Genomic DNA, 13997 nt, shown 5'->3' with positions numbered 1-13997 from the left:
CGATTAAAATTGTTAGGCTACATTCATGTCCCAATCTCATTTGACATTGAAGGCAAATATTACACAGATCTCAAAACATGGGTTTCAGAGAAAAACGGTTGCGAATTAAACATCCTAGGAATGGACTTTTTGAATTTTGCAACAAAATCAATCGAGTTCACAACTCCAAAAATGAACTTAAAAATTTATCCAAACGTCTCAATCACACTCTCAAAATATCAAACAAAAAGTTATCCTTTTGTAAGTAAATTTGAAAAAGTTGTTCTTAACAGACCTTTCGAACTAGCACCGAAATCTAGCAGAGTACTAACAATTACACCATCAAACCAATTTTTCAAACAAGGAACATCATTTATAATTGACAATCGACTCCAGGACAAAGGTATTTACACATACAACGTCTATTGTGTAAGAAAAGAAAAAGAGTTGCCAATAATGCTAAATAACCCTGGTGATCGTAAAGTAACAATAGATAAAGGTTCAATAGGATACACTTTGGAAGAAATTTGTAAAAAAACACAAAAGTACACACTGATTGATAACGTCGCGTTCTTAGATGTCTTAACAGAAACTGAAACAGATTTCAATCACATCTTTCATGTGACTGAAAAAGTCGAAAACCCAATTCAGACTTTAGAAAATCCGAAATTAGACAAAACAGATATTAGACAAAAGTTGAAAAAAGCTCAGAAAAAGGTTCAAGAAAAAGAATTTGCAGACCACAATGAATTAGAAACAGATTTTAGTCAAGATCTAAAAGACTTAAAACCAAAAGCAACAATAGAAGGTGAAATTCGACCACAACAAATACCACCAGAAAAACTGGAAATGTTTAGTAAATCAGACCGTGAGTTTCTCAAAAAATTTGACTTCAGTCAATCTGACATTAATGATGCACAATTACTAGATCTCATGAAACTTCTTGCCAGAGACAAGGACGTCTACTCTCAGCACAAGTATGACGTTGGCAAAATAAAGCAAAAATTTCACGTAAAACTTCTACCAAATTCAACCTTGACTAAGCAGAGACCATCACGAGTGCCATTGCACCATCAGGAAAAACTTGAAATTTTGCTAGATCAGCTCTGTAAAGCAGGAATAATTCGAGAAATGGGAGACGACACCGAAATGGGATCGTCATTTATTAATCCCGTTATCATCCTTCCAAAGGGAAACATAGTGAAACTAGTAATAGACGCTAGGTATCTAAACTCAATAACAGACCTAAGTAAGTATTCATGGCCTCTAGAGCCAATAGGTTCTTTATTGACTAGACTAAACGGAAACTACTTCACTACAAGTGATTTATGTTCTGCATATAATCAAGTCCCTCTAACGGAGGAAACACAACAATTGACGAGTTTCGTAATAGGTTCAAAACAATACACGTTTCAACGTGGTTTTTACGGACTTTGCGGACTACCAAACTTTTTCAGTAGGATAATGACAATCCATTTTGCACCCTTAATAAAATCTAGACAAGCCGTAACTTATATTGATGACACAATCATGCAAGCTCAGACAGCTGAAGAGATGTATGCAATCATAAAAAAGTACCATCTTTTGCTACGCAAAGCAGGACTGAAAGCTCAACCTGAGAAAACAAAATTCTTTTTGCGTAAAGTACAATTCTTAGGACATGTAGTAGGAAAAGACGGAATTCAACCAGTAAAGAAAAGGGTTGAAGATCTCAAAGCCTTAAAGACACCTGAGAATAAACGAGATGTAATGCGAGTCCTAGGTTGTTTAGGATTTTACAGCATGTACATAAAGAATCTGCATGTAGACAGTAAGCCATTTTACGATCTTATAAAAACTGAAACCACTTTTCAATGGACAGATGAACACGAGAAGTTGTTCAAAGAAATTAAGGATCGTATAAGTGAAGATACAGTCTTAGCAATTCCCGACACCAGATATCCCTTCCATGTTCATGTAGATGCATCATCAATTGGTGTAGGTTCAATCTTAGTCCAAGAATTTCCTACCGGAAAACGGATAGTTTCATTTAATTCTCGAGTTTACACAAAAGATGAGCAAAAAATGAGTACAACAGCTAGAGAACTTTGTGGCGTAATTTCTGCTCTACAAACGTATGAGCATTACATAATAGGTTCTCCACATCCAGTTTATCTCTACACAGACCACAAGCCCCTACTGTATCTTTGGGGACGTAGAGGAAAATTCTCATCGATTTTTCCGCTATCAACTTGTCATTTCACAATTCCAAAACTTAAAAATAATCTGGACAGAAGGCAAAAACCTAGCCTTTCCAGACATTCTAAGTAGAAACGTCTCGATAAAAGACTTAGACAAGTATCAACTGAAACACAAAAAAATTCCGAAAGACATTAAATTCTACGACGAGTCAGGCAACGAAGAAAAATACTTCGTGTTGCATGACAATGAAAAGGGACAGAAAAATGATTGCTACCCCATTCTAAAACAAACTTTTCAAGGAGTTAAAAAACTGAATTTTGAAAATGAACAATTTTTTGAGACAAACTATAAACCCAGTGATCGAATTTGTTCAACTTCGGACATATCAGAATCCTTCTTGAAAGGAAATGCAATAAATCACTATCGCGGAAAATTCCCACTAAAAGAGCCAATCCTAAGCGAACAAGACGACAGTGAAAATTACTACTCTGATTTGTCTTTAGAATTTGATGATAATTTGGAAAAGGAAAAGGAGCATTTTGAAAAATTTTCTACAACAGAAGACGATCCTCTGTTAGATTCTGTTGAATTATCAGATTTAGAAATAGATGACATGAGTCTTGAGCAAGAGATTGAAGCAAGCAAAGCAAACTTTGATAGAATAGCAAGTGTTCGACTAGCAAAACCAATTTGTGAAAATAACGAAATTTCAGATGGAAAAGAACTAATCGAGAAATTATCTAGTTTTGCTAAAGATTTTGACTTGAACATAGCAGCAATCAGCCAGGAACAATTCAAAGACCCAGTCATTCAGACTGTAAGACAACTTTTTGAATCAGGAAACAAAGATGAGAAAAATGTAAAATTTCGACAATCAAAAGCCATGAAAACGTACTTGAATAATTTTGAAAATCTTTGCCTAATTGGAAACATTTTATGTATTAAACAACCAACTGAAGATCCAAATATTCATAACATCAAAATATGCACACCATTATCCCTCTTCTTAAAAATTTTTGAATTAGCTCACCAAGATTCGCTTTCTGGGCACTCTGGAAAAGATAAAACATTGTCAAGCATAAAACGCTTTTTCTATTGGCCAGGTTTATATAAATGGGTTTCTCACTTAATAGCGAATTGTTTAGACTGTCAAAAAAATAAACAAAAACGCAAAGACCTAAATGAAGCACCACTTGAAAAATGGACAGAAACTGTACCTTTCCCCTTCCACACGGTACATATAGATCACAAAGGTCCAATAAATCCACCATCGAACGGAAATAAACATTGCCTAGTAGTAATTGATTCCTTTTCTCGTTACATCCAAGTTTACCCAGTTTCATCAACATCAGCAAGTGAAACAATATCAGCACTTGAGAAATTTTTTCTTACTTTTGGTATACCACAAAAACTTGTGTATGATAAAGGATCAGCCTTTATGAACGAGGAGTTCACAAGTTGGACTCATGAACTTGGAATTACGCATGCTCCTAGAACAGCATACTCTCCCTGGACCAACGGGAAAGTTGAGATCCAAAACAAACATCTTGGCACACATTTCCGAATCTTTTTTGAACAAGCTAATCGTAATTGGAGTGACTTAGCACCAAAGTTCGCGTTTGCTCATAACACAACAGCAAACACTAGTACAGGATTAACACCCTACGAAATCGTTTTTGGCCAAAAGCCCCAAATTCCCCTTTCTCTGAAATTAGGATTATTAGGGTCTTCCGATTTAACCTGTAATTCAGAATTTTGCAAAGATTTACCACTCCACAAGCATTCAGAACAAAGTAGCAACAACGATCAAATAGATAAACTACTAAAACCAAAACTAAGTAGTTCATTGCTTGCTCGTGAAAATCAATTCAAACAAATTTACAAAACTGCATACAACAGAAGCCTAGAAGTTATCTCCAAAGCACATCAAAACAGAAACAAACATAAACTAGGTAAGCCTTTAGACGTAGGACAACTAGTGTTAATGGAAAACCACTCATTCGAGGACGGAAAATCCAAAAAGTTACATGAACTAAGATCAGGACCGTATGAAGTAACAAAAAAATTGACAAATGTAAATTACGAAATAGAACTTGTTTCAAACAAAACTGACAAAAAAGTTGCCCATAGAAACCATCTAATTGAGTACTTCCCAATCGAAAACGCAATTTCAGAATTAGTTGTTGACTATGGTTTAAGGAATGAAAACTTCCAACCATTCTACAAAAATTTAATGAATAAACAAGTTGAAAAACTTAATAAGCCAATGAATAAATCTTCCTTTCAACAACCCTATACTGAAACTGAATTTTTCCCAGCAGACAATTTTACAAGTAATTCGGATAACATACAAAATGAAAATAATCATGAAAAAACATTTGAAGATAACAATACCACAATAACAAAACCTGATTCGGGATTTCAAGAAGGTTTTTCAACTACGTTTGTAGATAACACACAAACACCTGATAACCGTAGTCGTAGTAGAACTAGAAGTTCTACCCCATATCCCGAAACACGTATTCGTTTTGCAGATCCACCTGACATTAGAGTAAGCCCTGTTAGAACCCAAACCCGTGTACAATCACCCGAAGCAAACCCAACTCCCTCGGATGATCAACGTTCATCTCGAATCGATCGTCGAATTTCAGGACGATTGAAAAAACTTACTGCTCGCTATCAAGCGGGATTTACTTAAATCTTATCTTATATATTTACTTTAAAGGTTCAAATCATCGGAAAATTAACTTCCGAGACCTTTTCTCTTACTTCTTCCAGCCTTATTCTTAGCTTTCTGACACTAAAAAAAACCAAAATCTCAGTCAATCACTAATAAAATAAAGTTATTATGAAAAACAATAACTTCCTTTATAAATATTTAACTGTTTTGTTTGTCTTTACTGTTGTATCTTTTTGTAGACCCTCAGTTAGAAATGAGTTGGATGACATCTCCCCTACGTTAAAAGTTGTTCATTATGACTGTTCAAAAATGAAAGAAAGCAAAATGTATGCTTTAAATCAAGTAGCTCAATGCAACATTAAACCGGAAAATATTAAAGTTGCACCTGCAACGGTGACACTGTATCAAAGATCGTACAGAACAAAAGTAGAGGCAGTGATGTGTCGAGTAAAATCGCAAGCTTTAAGATGGGACTGTGGATTTTTATCGCACTCTTCTTTAGCATATGACCAAATTTCTCTTACAACTGACGTCATAGTAACGCCAGAAGAATGCAGACGTGCAAACAAAACAGGAAAAATAGCAATAACAGAGTACGATAGAACTTATAAGCTAGACATTTCAAATGAAGTTTTAAAACACCAATACACACACGGTGGTCTGAATGAGGACGACCACTTAGAAGATAACACAGATTGCTCTGCGTCAGGAGAAGTAAAACTTTATTCCTTTGAAACACAAATGCAAAGAGTTGAACTCGAAGTTGATCAGGAAACAAAATCAGTTTTTACCCCATTAGGATTAAAACTTCCATGCGAACTCAAGGAAGGAGGTTGTGAAACAACATCACTAGACCCCTTCGCTTACTCATGGGATGTGCCAGAAAATTGCATTGTTACAAAACTTTTCACTCAAGTTGCAAAAATGATAAAGTTCACAAACGAACCAGATCCACCACAATACTACATCATAAGTACGCACGACATGCAAAATGATGTTTATCGTTTGCAAAACAACATGAAAACAGACCACACGCGAGACATAAAACTGAGGATAAATAATGAAAGAACTTATATTTGTGGAAAGCCTACTCCTTTGTTTATTACAAACTTTGATGATTTATTTGTTTCCTTCACAGGCGGATTTGATATGAATACGGGAAAAACCGTAATTTCGAAAAATAGTGTTAATTATTACAAAATGCAAGTCGGCACCGACAACAAAATAAGGGTGAACGGTTTTTACGAGACACCTAAAAACGAGCTAGTTGGTAGCCAACATTTTGGAAATCATAAAAAAATTCTTGAAAACGTTGGAAAAGACACTATCGATTATGATGCTCATATGCGTATGAAAATTAATTTCATGATGTATAAGGTCTATCGTGATTTGGAACAGTCTGACTTCCTTATTTTACAAAATATGTGCGAGCTCAGACGCACTCAAATCCAAATGATCAATGCATTGTCTTACGAAAACAATAGATTGGCCGGATACATGTTAACCGGAAATCGTTCAATGTTTTTAGAAATTGAAGGTGTTATAGGTTTTCTATATCCGTGTCCAAAGAAAATTTCACCGCTTAAAGTACTTGATCGCTGTTACGACCGTATTCCGATCTTTTATGACGGAAAAACAATGTTTGTTAATCCTATTACGCGCCAAACATTTCCATTTGCAAATGAAATAGACTGTACAGATACTTTCAAAAATTTGTTTCAACTTGATTTAGATAATAATAATTCTTGGTATCAGTTGATGCCGGCGCCAGTTCCTTTTAAACCGCCCGCTGTTTTTGCTCCACAACAAATTGGTTATATTCAAAAAATCCCTGATTATGATTCTCGTCGTGCAGGTATCTACACTGTAAACCAGTTGAAAGATTTTTGGAGAACAATTTTGCATAAATCAGCTTCTAATTCAGTTTTGAAAAAGATTTCTCGAACAGTGCTTCAAAATGCACACGTAGACAGTAGTCAACGCGATATCTGTCGCGCCGCAGGTCTCAATAATCGACTATACTTAGATTCAATGTTGTCACCATCATTTTTCCTTGATCACTTTAAGAGTACTTTTGGAGAAATTGGCTATTACATAGAAAGAGCCGGAATTCTATTTGCATGTTTCATGTTGATCAAGTTCTTGATCGATGTCGTAATTTTTATTTCAAGAGCTTTCGAGATACAAAAACTGTCGAAAAACACTATTGGTTTTTGGAAAACACTACTAGGAGCCTCGTACAATTTGTTTCTACTTTCCATTGTCACATCAATTTATCAAACTCCTAAAAATGATGAAAATTCTGATAACAATACAAACAACGAACCAAACAGAAGTCGATACCTCAAGCACACACCAGATGATAACATCTATTACGACAACAGTCAAATTGAATTGTCACCACTCACTGCACCTGAAGTAGTATCACCTCCTATTCAAGAAATACCACATCTTTATCCTAAAGTTCCTACTGAGCAAGAAGTAAATGCAATTGCTCCCCCATAATTCAGTCATCCAATTTGCCTTTTTATACTTAATTAATCACATTTCACCAACTCTTATTAGTTTAAACCTAACTGTTTCAGCATTATGATCTGAGATGCAAAACTTTAATGATCTTTTTGTATCCGAGTACCATAAAGGTTTATTTTTTAAGTTTCACGAATTTTACGGACATATATATTACTCTTTTACACCCGCTTATGAAAACTTAGTGCATTTAAAAGTTAGCGCACCCAAATTTTCTGACTTAGTAGACATATTAATTTATTCAGACCACGAAAAATTTTATACTCTTAAGGAATTTTTACTTGATTGTGAATATGGTCTACTAGATTTAGGAAGCAAAATCCACTTTCTTTTATAAAATGATGCACCTCGATCTTCAAAAGTCCCTTCGGGAACTAATTATTTTATTTGCTATTTTATACGTTTTAACTAATTTTGCTTTATTTCTTAAACATTTTAGAGAACCAAACGTATTTACAGTACATTGCAAACACTTCGAGCTCCATCAGCACGAGAATAACGTATTGGAATGTACTTTTACTACCAAGGCAGTTTAGTAAGACCTTATCAAATTAATCGATCCTTTACTATCCATTTTCCCTATCAAGTAACTCCCACTCTAGAAGTTTTGTTCGATTTTGTAGACTCTTGGGACGAAGGTTCAATGAAAATACCAGCTTTTTCCCCTTATTGGAACTTTTTTTTAATGCTTTCAGAGCAAAATTTAGACGAGCTTCCCATTGACATCTCCAACTGGTAATGATTAATATACAGAATAGATCCCTTACCCTTAAATTAAATAACATAAAATATATTATCCTTGGATTATCCACAACCCATAACTCATTTATTATTTATATTCGACAACCCCACAGCATTTTAAATCACTATCTAACCTTAAAAATTAGTCACCCCCAAATACTCGAAATAGCCCTATTCCTATCCTTCTTTTCTAACGCAGAATTAACAATTAAGTATCCTATTCCTTTATTTTAAGTCATGTTTTTCCTTTTGAACCAAGAACTAGTTGAGATTTGCAGCTTCGTGAAAACCTTTGAAACTGAACCTTCCCTTCAAGCATTTATTTTAGTAAACTTGAAGAACGTGAAAACCCAGAAAACATCAACCCTCTCAGTCTACCCCACTTCAATTTACTGGGATTATTTCTTTTACCTCCTCGATAACGAGTCTAAATGTGCTAGAAGTATCTCAACAGAATCCAATAAATTATTGTAATTATGATTTTTCACCTTAACCAGCATTTAGTCAGAATAACTGACATTAAACGTTCCTTTACCGAGACTGACAACTATACCTCCCCTTCCTTAGAAATTTATTATGTTAATATTGACACCCAACAAAATTTAATGAAAACCCTAACTCCCCTCTCACCCCATTGGAATTTCTTTTTGAAAATAGAAAAGTCGCTCGTATTAAAATTAGGTCAATCAAATCTCCCAAATAACCTTAATAACGAAACTATCTATCCATCCCGAGATTTTTAAAATGGGAAATTGTTTTTCCTTTCGAATAGTTTTTCCCCTCCAAAATTCATCACGCCCCCCTGTTGTCGAGTATCGTGATGAATGTCCCATTTGTTTACGAATTACATCATGCTGGAAAAAACTGCACCCTTCGGACGGAGACCAACCCCCCCATCTAGTTTGCACTGATTGCAGAACTAACCTCTTCAAACATTCTTCCCAACCAAATTGCCCCCTTTGCCTCCGCCATATTTACACCGTATCCATTAGTTTTTACTACCGATGCTTCTGCTGCAATCAACTAAAGAAATGTGTCACCTCCTCAACTCACCCGCACATAAAATGTCACCAGGACCTTGGACATTTTGTGTGCAAACCCTGTGCCCAAGATAAACATAATTGCCCCATTTGTCTGAAGAAGATCAACCCTCACGACGTTTGGTCGGAAAGCTGTTAAACAATGCAAATGCACCCCATTTACGTCCCAATTCTTCTTCTTCTCTCCTTTATCGTCACCCTCTCTGTTGGCCTCCTCCTAGAAGTCCTCATCCTTCTCCTCATCTAACGACCCTTCACCACTAGCAGGTATATACTGCAACACAAAAAACCCAGCTGCGCGGGTCGTCGCACGGAGGGGAGCCACGAGGTCCGAAACCCGATTTAGTCAGTTAAATCTGACACAATCTGATTCAAAGCTTCTAAACAATTAAATTTTTTGTTAATAGGATATTCCGATTTTTAAAACGGAGATTGTTTTCAAAATTTCAATTCCTTCGATTTTTTCTTTTCTTTCTTTCCACCCCGGTGGGAGCTTCGCAAAATTGACTCTGCACATAATGTGTGATTGCAATTCTGTACTCTAAGAGTATGATTTTGTTGGTACCTTTAAAAGTACGATTGTTTTCTTTTCAGCACAACTAGATTTCGTTTTAACCTTTATTTGTAAGTGTATTTATATTTATGTTTGACAAGATGTCGAAAAGATCCCACCAGACCGCAACCCCCACATTGCCAGAGGAGCAGTATGACCCATTGACCAACTGGATGGCTGATCTTCCACCTTTAGCAAAGAAGCCTAGAGCAATCCATCCGCGTCAACGTGGTCATCTCAACAAACAACAACATAAACAACAACATCAACACCAACATCAACAACAATACCGACAACAGCATGAGCCCCATCAACATCAACAAACCACAGTTAAAAGCAACTCTCATCAAGCACCTCTTCAGCCTATTCACAGTTCCATAGACGACGGATTGCCCAAGGGAAGAGATTTTCCTTTGAAGGAAGAGAGGCTGGAGCACCAGCGGATGAGAGAGATGCATCCGTTAGACAACAATCCAAAATTCATTAAGTCGTTGGATTATTCCCTCACAATGGACTGTAACCAATGGTGTCTGTCAGAGGAAACAGTGATCAAAATTAAAGTTACCGGCCAGACGATCACTGTTCCCACCACTGTCCCCTACCGGTGATTCCTGACTTTTCGTTGGTACCGGCAATGAACCTGTGGAGACTTCGCTCCCGAAATGCCAACGAAAGGTCATATGAAGTGGCTCACAAGACGCTAGGCTGTAGGATGCACGTCCCTTTTTCCAACCTTACAGCCTTCCCAGAAAACACAAACATGGCCGAAACAATTTCCACCACAGATCTAGTGGTTGAGAACTCCACATTCCGGAAACAACTCTGGGAGTCAGAGAATGCTCTAGCAGACCTTCAGAGCCAACTGAGCGCTCTCCAAATCTGTGCAAAGACAACCAACAACGAGAAAGAGATAATGAGAAAAAAGCTGGTCGTTTGTTCAAAAACTTTAGAAATTAGAGATACCCAGCTGAAAACTCTAATCAAGAAGTCAAATGAGCTCATTGAAGCCAATCAAAGCCTTGCAAAAGAATTGAAAGCGCTAAAATTTATAAAGAACAATTAACATTGATTTCTGATTTTGTAAACTCCCTTTCACATTAATATTCTAAGACTTATTTTCGTCTTTGCTGTATTTGTAACAACTCTTTCACTATTACTTTGTTTATGTGTCTCATGAAATTTTCCATTTAAAGGCTACTAATTTTGTCGCACAGTATCATTGCTGTCCATTGATCTTAATAGTCTTAACTTTTGTAAACTTCTCCAACGAGCATATATTCTAGTATTTCTACTCTTAATCACCAACCGGTTCTTAAATCTTATTAGTCTCATAATTGGTGTATTTGCTATCCAGTCTCTATTTGTAAACTAATATGTAAACTGCAAATTTGTTTAAAATTCTATACCTAGTAACCCTCATCAGTATCGCAAAGTTGTAACTTTTAAAAGTATTATTTCCCTTAATATGTTGCTTTCTACTTTGCAACTTTTTGTAAACACTATTATCGTTTCTTTAATACTCTTAATGTAAACTTTGTACGATAGAGCACAATTTTTCTCTTCTTTAAACCGGGGTGAGCTGTAGTATTGCTAATTGGATAATTGCCGCCGCAATTACCGATACTACAGAGAGTATAATTATTTAACCGTCGACTTTGTGAACACTTTAGACTTAGTCTAAACTGACGGAATATTAAGAGAGAGCTATGCTGCGTGAATTTCGTTGAGTGAATGAATACATTATTCATAGCCAAATACTGCTGTGTATTATTTAATACACTATGCAGCGGTCCATACCGGCTGATTCACCACCGCTATTAATACGCGTAATACGTGAAGGATACTGAAGCTATCCAGGCCGCTCTTCAGCACCAATTCTGAAACGAATATATGACTAAAGACGAGTAGTAGTCGGCTCCACGAATGACCTAGGAATTGATTCGGAGCTAGTCATAGGTCTTGTGATTTTTTAGTCGTGTTGACTCAATTATAAACACGCACGAGACTAGATTTTGCTGCTGAAGGAAATCAGACCAAAACTCAACCAGCGCGAAAGTAAGACGCTAAAAATCTAACCAAAAAATTCTCTTCTCTCTCTTCCTCTCTCTGCTCTAAGAGCGAAACCACTATTTTCTCCGCTAAGCGGGACTATCTGCAGCAATTGTAAGTCTGCCAATTTTCTAACAAAAATAGAGTTAAATTATTATTCATATCCAGCAGTAAGATGGATTCAATTTCTTGATTAAGATTAGATACCCCACCATATTTTCAAGTAGGAATTAACCCCCAATTGTGCTCTATCCTTTCTGTCTATTCACTAATTAATCTTTGTATCTAATCAATTTTATTTTCTAGCAAATAACACATAGATTTGGAAATTAGCAAAGAACATTGTGAGCATATACTGAGACTTATTCTAGCACGTAATTAAGGTCGCTACAATAATATAGGTTTAGCTCTAGTGTGGTAATTAAGATCAAGTGAATAAAATACCTACCACATCAGAGTTAAAAAGAGAGAGAGAGAGAGAGAACCGGATCGAGGAAAAAAACGAAAAAAATTCAAGATAAGCGGTGAAAAGTTGTTTTATTTTCACCGCAAATTTCGGACATAATTTTGCGCTGAAATGTGGTGAAATTATGTAATTTCACCGCTATAGTAAGCGGTGAACTTAAAAAAAGGCAACGGATTTCACCGGCCTTACAAGCGTTCGCTCCTCTAACCTCCTGCAACTCATGCACTTCTTCTTAATCTGCGCCATCTCTCACTAAATTCTATTGTTTGTTTTGAGTATAATTCAAATGCGCTCTACGTTTTGCAAAACATGCGCGTTGAATTTTTGTGAAGATTTGCGTTTTTTTGCGGTGAAATTACTTATTGTAGAGGTGAAATTTTTGTAAGTTCACCTCTTACTCTAGTTGTGAAATTACATAAGTTCACCGCTTAGAAAAAATGTAAGATTAAGTGGTAATTTTAGGAGGGGGGGCTTAAATCTAACAATTCCTCACTTGCTCTCCATTAATTTCTCCGCATTCACTGCTGATCTCATACAATTTTTAACAATTTTTTCTAATCGGTGTCTCTATGTAAGTTCACCACTAAGTTAAGCGGTGAATGTATGTAATTTCATTTAATGCAATCAACTTATCTCACATAATTTGAAAACTTTTTTCAGAAAGCTGAATTTATGTAAGTTCAATGCTAATATCAGCGGTGAATTTATGTAATTTCACCGCTATCAGGCGATAAATTTTTTTTCATAGCATTCACCGCGTCATTTATGAAATTTCACCACTTATCATACAAAATTTTCCGCATTCACCGCTCATCTTACATAATTGAATGGCGGTGACACCTCGTGTTAATTTCTGGACATAGTTGCCAAGTTTTTCTGTCCGCGACCAGAATACCCCCGCTATACTTTTTGCAGTTATCCCAATGTGTTGTTAATAGGAAAGCACGAACCGGGATTACAAATACTTAGTTTTTGGTGGGTCTTAAACGAAAATCGGACAATTCCTATGGATTTCTTTAGTATACTCGGCAGAGCAGCAACCAACAGGCACAAAGCAACCCAGCATCACCCCAGAAGAAGGTGAGCACTGCGACTATTGTGTTGAATCCTTCTTCCACTTCCAAACCTCCACCCTCACCAACAAATTTGTCAACATCATCAACCACTATAACACTAGCAGGTCCACCCTCTGGGTCACAGGCGAACAACCCAAAGCAAACCAGTCGTCAAGAACCACCTCCTGTGCAGACTGGTAAACTTTTTTTCTTAAATGGCGCAAAGTCAAATTCAGTGAGATTTGTCAAATTCTGAAATTAAACCAGAATTCCTGATCATTGATAGTATGCTCTGTCAAACATAAGGATTGCTATACTACCCTAGATCAAAAGGACCATTTTGAGAATACCCATTAAGTGGAGGTGATAGGTTAAAGGCATCAGATAAAGTACAGAAAGTACAAAGTAAGAAGCGCTGCTTGAAAAAACTATGAGGCCCGGTCTAAACGGGACTCTTTAACAATTTGACAAAAAAGCAGAAGAGGAAAGTTCAAAATAAGTTTTCATTATTAAAAACCAGCATTTTGAAAAAAATCAAGTGATTAAAACCATTAGGTATCAACTGCCAAGAAGACGGTATTAGCCAAGAAGACGGTATCGTAGCCGTTAAAACCATGAGCCATTCACCGAGAACAACAAAGGCTCAGTTGCGCATTCAACTGAACGCAAAAATCTCTTACCATTAGAGTGATTTTTTGGCAAGCAAACACAAACCAACCTCGAA

General features: G+C 36.3%; 2 protein-coding genes across 3 annotated transcripts in view; one reads left to right on the top strand and one right to left on the bottom strand.

Annotated features, from left to right (window-relative positions):
• LOC142339521 (uncharacterized) overlaps positions 1 to 13997 on the bottom strand; it is a 462116-nt gene that overhangs the window by 350034 nt on the left and 98085 nt on the right. The gene's annotated exons all lie outside the window — the stretch shown is intronic.
• The window catches only part of LOC142339517 (uncharacterized), a 55857-nt gene that overhangs the window by 13850 nt on the left and 28010 nt on the right, over positions 1 to 13997 (top strand). For both annotated transcript variants that reach the window (XM_075389609.1, XM_075389610.1), the window contains one exon: positions 13239 to 13470. In XM_075389609.1, coding sequence (XP_075245724.1) covers positions 13239 to 13470 — 232 coding nt within the window. The remainder of the gene's footprint in view (positions 1 to 13238; positions 13471 to 13997) is intronic.

Source organism: Convolutriloba macropyga, chromosome 5 (genome assembly GCF_964194025.1).
Source record: "Convolutriloba macropyga chromosome 5, txConMacr16.3, whole genome shotgun sequence".
In the NCBI taxonomy this organism is placed as follows: Eukaryota; Metazoa; Xenacoelomorpha; order Acoela; family Convolutidae; genus Convolutriloba; species Convolutriloba macropyga.
Note: the sequence above shows the minus strand (reverse complement) of the source record. Positions and strands in the feature narration are given on the sequence as shown.